The 5408-nt window shown below is 26.2% G+C and overlaps 2 protein-coding genes across 2 annotated transcripts in view; one reads left to right on the top strand and one right to left on the bottom strand.

Annotated features, from left to right (window-relative positions):
- Positions 1–2779: 2779 nt before the first annotated feature.
- Phum_PHUM212810 (cell division control protein, putative) lies at positions 2780–4989 on the bottom strand (the record flags this gene model as incomplete). The annotated part of the gene is made up of 7 exons (XM_002425587.1): positions 2780–2947; positions 3043–3215; positions 3292–3626; positions 3798–4211; positions 4284–4426; positions 4544–4857; positions 4935–4989. The coding sequence occupies 7 exons, from the start codon at positions 4987–4989 to the stop codon at positions 2780–2782; spliced, it is 1602 nt and encodes a 533-aa protein (XP_002425632.1).
- A 358-nt stretch (positions 4990–5347) lies between these two features.
- The window catches only part of Phum_PHUM212820 (surfeit locus protein, putative), a gene marked incomplete at both ends in the record, with an annotated part of 1951 nt that continues 1890 nt past the window's right edge, over positions 5348–5408 (top strand). Inside the window, one exon of the mRNA XM_002425588.1 lies at positions 5348–5359. Within this exon, the coding sequence (XP_002425633.1) occupies positions 5348–5359 (12 nt within the window). The remainder of the gene's footprint in view (positions 5360–5408) is intronic.

Genomic DNA, 5408 nt, shown 5'->3' on the forward strand with positions numbered 1-5408 from the left:
TTTTTTCTTTTTTTTATTTTTATTATTATTAACCGACATTTTGAATTTGTTATTAAACAATCGAAATATTTATTATTATTATTTTATTTTATTTTAAACTGAAAATTTTTTTTTCCGTACTATTTTCGTTTTTTTTTTTTTTTTTTTTAATGGTTGTTTTTCTCTCTTTTGCTATCTGATTAATAAGTTGAGTTGTTGTTGTTGTTGTTGTTGTTGTCCTGTAGTTATTTTTTTTTTTTTTTTTGTATTTCGAGGGGAGCCAGAGACGGAGGGGTGGAAAGTAAATTTTCTTTTAAATTAAAGGCAATTACTTTCACTTGTATTATTATTATTATTATTTGAATAAAATTTATTTGATAAAATGAAGAATAAAATTATACAATTTGTATACGTAAACACACACACAAACACAAACACGTACATAATTTATTATTATTATTATTATTATTTTTATGTTTCGAAATTGTAAAATTATGTACAAAAAAAAAATTTAAATCAACAAAGCGTGAAAATAATTGTTGGAATAATAATTAAAAGTTTTCGTTTTTTTTTTGTAATTAAAATAAAAAAACTTGCGAAAAGTTTTTAGTTTTACTAAGACTTTGTTAAATTTAATAAAAATTGTTTAAGATGACAACGCAGGGGCGTATCCTACGAATTAAATTAATTATATAAATCAAATACAAACGAAAAAACGACCAAGTTTCAAAAAAAAAACAATTATATTCATCTTTAGAGCTTTTAATCACACAACAGCAAACAAACAACAAACGGAAACAACAAAAACTGATTTTTTTTCTTTTGTCTAATTCTATTAATTGACATTTCTAATTAAGAAAATGTCGTCGTCGTCGTCGTCGTCGTCACATTTTAACCGAATGAAAATTTCTTCTTAACAAAAAAAAAAAAAAAAAGAAAAATTTAATTTAACGAAATGGACAAACAACAAATCTTAGTGGGATAAAATTTAATCAAAATATTTTGTCGTGTCACTAGTAAAACCCTTTCGATCGTTTACTAACAAAAGAAAAGCAAAAAAAAAAAAAGGAAAATTTAATTTATCATTTAAATATTTACCCGTACATACAAATAATTTTTTTTTTGGGGGGGCGAGGGGGAGGGAGGCTACAAATTATTTTTTTTTACACGTGTCGTACATTTTAGAATATAAACGACTCAAAAAAATTTAATTCTTTTTTATTTTTTTTTTTTCCAGAAAAAGAGAAAAAGTATCATCTACCTCTTTGAAAAGAGAGAGAGAGAGAGACTCAATTTTAAGGTAAGAGACACTTAAATTTTTCTTTACAAAAACTCTTATTAATAATAATAATAATTCAAAAAGTTTTCAACTATTATTATTATTAATAAATAGATACCTCATTAAATTCTAATAAAATTTTATTTAAAAGTATTATTATATCGTAACACGTGTTATAGAGCACTTAATGAAATAATGATGATGATGATGATGATAATAATGATGATAAAAATGAAATAATAAAATGTAAAAAATTACCTTTATATTGATGACCATGTCGAGACATAATCCTTTGACAGGTGAATTCAATACAAAATCGACAACGTTCATAATCAAAAAGCAAAACTTTGACTGAGCTAAATAATAATTTTCAAACATTTCAATTTTTTTTTTTTTTTCTTTTTGTTTTTTTTTTTGACTACGTTGACTCGTATTTAGCAAATGCGCGAAATCATCTTTTAAAAAAAAAAAAAATTCACGCAAGTTTTTCTTTTTCTTTTCTTTTCATTATTGTTATTATTATTATTATTATTATTATTATTATTATTATTATTATTATTATTATTATTGTAGCACCTATTAATGTAAATAAGTGTCATTCATTTATTATTTTCAATTATGTAAAGTTTTCTTTTTACATTTCGTCCTTGGTCAAATCGGGAGTCAATTATTAAAAATTTAAACATCATTTTCATCTTGCGTCGAAGGAAAATTTTCTTTTCTTTTTCATTTTCTTTTTCTTTTTTTTTCTTCTTCATTTTCATGTGACCATAAAATATATTCGACGGTTTTTCCACGCTCGATTATTTTAATAATAATAATAATAATTATTATTATTTAAACTCATTAGCATTTTTTTTTTTTCGTCTCCCCCTTCCCTCCTCCTTCTTCCCCTCCTTCCCCTCACCCCCTCCCTTGTCTCTTAACGTTTAAAAATTTTAAAAAGAATCGTTTAAATCTTATAATAATAAATAGCGTCGTCAATCCGTCATTAATAATAATAATAATAATAATGATGATTAAATTGATTGCGATGACAAGAACAAAAAAAAAAAAGAATTTCCCTCTCTCTCTCTCTCTCGCTCTCTCTCCCCCCCCTCCTTTCTTTATATATATATAAACCGCAAAATTTAAATTATCATTATCATCATTACCATCGTCATTATTATTATTATTATTTAAAAAATAAAAAAAAAAACGTTTTTAAAATTATTTAAATTTATTACCCGATCGATCGACCGGAAACTTTTTAAATTAATTATTAACATAACAAAATAATTTTTTTTTCTTTTTTTCCTTTCTTAATTTTTTTTACCACAATTAAAATTAGTAATAATAATAATAATAATTATCATCATCATTATTAAAATTTTACAACATCATCATCATCATCATCATCCTTCAGTTAAATAAAAAAAAAAAAAAATTAAAAATTCGAAATAATGTTATTTAAACAACGTTTTTTTTTACGAACGTTACATAATAATAATAATAATAATAATAATAATAATTAGTTAAATATCATGGTTCTTTAATAAATGGATGTTCCAACGCTTCTTCTGCTGTGATTCTCGTCGTCGGATCTAAATCTAACAAACGATATAAAAGATCGAATGCAGAATCTGGAAATTGCACTTCGTCTTCGTTTCGACCGGAATTCGATGACGTGTACGATGACGACGAGTCATCCTATAATAATAAATTTTTTCGAAACAAAAGTCATAGATTAAAAAAAAACTCGAAAATAATCGAAATTTTTTTTTGTTTTGCATTTCGATATTTACCGGAGGACATATGCAACCGTCATCTTTGATCGTTTGAAAACAATCGCGACATTTCGGTTCCGATAAATAATTATCATCGGATTCCGTTTTGCATTGGGGTCGAGCTCTTAAACGTCCACATAATTTTTTCAAATCGACACCTTTTCGTGTTTCGTTGCAAATTATTCTACGACCTACAAATAAATAAATAAATAAAATCGTTATTGAAAATTTCACTTTTTTTTTTTTTTTTTTTTTACTCTAAATTACCAAATTTTAAAGCGACTTCGATTGTTCGTCCGGTTCCGAATACGGTCATTATTTCAGCCAACGAAACTAAATCCGTCGAAGAATTAAAAAATGGATAACATTTACTAAGTATGCAAAGCATGACGACTCCCGATGCCCATATATCGACGGCTGTCGTTTGATACAGGTATCTAAAAAGAACTTCCGGTGCGCGAAATCCCGACGTGCCCCCTCTGGGTGCATCCATTTTATCTTTGGTTAAACAAAGCAAACAAACTGCTCCCTTTCCGTTGCACGGACAAGTTTGTTGAAATGTAGAATTTGCAGACGTTGAAGGATATTGTTTTTGTACCCGACTTGCACCAAATTGAAACACGGTCGGAGATTTAAAAAGGGGGGGTTCGTTTTTTTCCACTTTATCCCTATCGGAAGGGATCATTTGTTCTTTGGCCAAATTCGGACTCGCATTTTCATTCGTTAATTTTTCAACTTTTACATTTCCCTGTTCTACTACGACTACTTTCGACGAATTTTTCAATGAGTTTAAATCGATAAATTTTTTCTTATTGTTCGTTAATAGAGTTGAATAATTAAAAAGTCTCGATTTTTTAAGGGTCGATTCAGGGTTCAACACGTTCGCTCTTAATATTTTCGATGCTTCGATCGTTCTCTTTTGCGGAGAAAAATTTTTCCTTTTCTTGTCCACATCGTTGGTAGCATCATTTTGAATTTTTGTTCTGTCCCATAATTTAATATTATTATCTTTCGATTTTAATATTATACGTTTTGAATCGTCTACTTTTAATTCCCCATCGTTCACGTCTAAACTTCTTTTACGTTTTTTCGTGTTTGAATTTTCATTTGTGAAAGAGCTACAACCCTTGACTTTTTCGTTATTGACTCTAACTTTTTGTGCAAGACCGAAATCAATGAGAAGGAATCTAAAAAAATCATGAAAATGTTTTTACAATGCAATCAAATAATAGGAAATAAATGATAGCTTTTAGACTTACTGTTTGGTTTGTCTATTATATAGGAAATTATCAGGTTTAACATCTCTATGAATTATATTGAATGAATGAACTCTTTTTAATGCGATGAATAAATTTTTCATATAAAGACGAGTTTCTTCGACATCCATTTCACTAACATAATCCTAAAAAAAAAAAAAAAAAAAAAATTTCTTAATATAAATTAAGCACCCAATTGTTTTTTGCTTTATTCCCATTAATTCACATTAAATTAAGAAAAATAAATTGGGAAATAATCATACTGCAAATCTTAAATGTGATAAATATGGCATGACAAAGGTAACACAATCTTTTCCATTTGTCAAAAAAAGTTCAGCATTAACTATATTATCTTGTCCTCCGATTTCTCTCAAACATTTCAATTCGTTTTGTATGATGGAATCATCGCATGTATGAATTAAATGTTTAATAGCAAATTCTTTTTTAGAATTGTCTGTTTTAGATGTTGCTAAGTAAACATGGCTAAAAGTTCCTTTTCCAACCTTATCGTGCAAATGAAAATAATCATTTAAAACTGGTAAGCGTTCCAACAATTGATCAATATCATTTTGTACTCCTGAAATTTACAAATACCTAATAAAATATTTATTCTTATAATAGTTATACCTGAAACAAATAATTAATAAAACTTACTTTGACTGATTTCTTTTGATTTGCTTTGGTTACCAACTTCTTTTTGGTACTTCATTTAGGTGTATTTTACAAAAAAAAAAAAAAAAAATTTAAATTTAAAACAATATTGTTTTATTCTTTTTTTCCCTTATTTATTTAAAAATAAATAAATAAATTCACAAACGTTAATTTATTAATCTTTACTTAAATATAATTTATTAAAACAGAAACTGATCCGTTAAAAATGTAAATAATTTCAATGGATTTTATGTGAAACGATTTACACTCGCACTTGCATACAATTAAAACTCATTTATTTATAAAAATATTAAAACGTTTGTGACCACCAATGATTTACATGTATTATGTACGTTTTTGAAAATTAATTGATAATTCTATATTATTAACAACAAAAAATTTTTTGGCGGCCATAGATGACTTGTAAAGTAACAACCATAGATTTACATTAGAAATAAATGTTTTTATTGATGTCTA

The sequence above is a fragment of the Pediculus humanus genome, genomic scaffold (assembly GCF_000006295.1).
Source record: "Pediculus humanus corporis 1103172107561 genomic scaffold, whole genome shotgun sequence".
NCBI lineage: Eukaryota > Metazoa > Arthropoda > Insecta > Psocodea > Pediculidae > Pediculus > Pediculus humanus.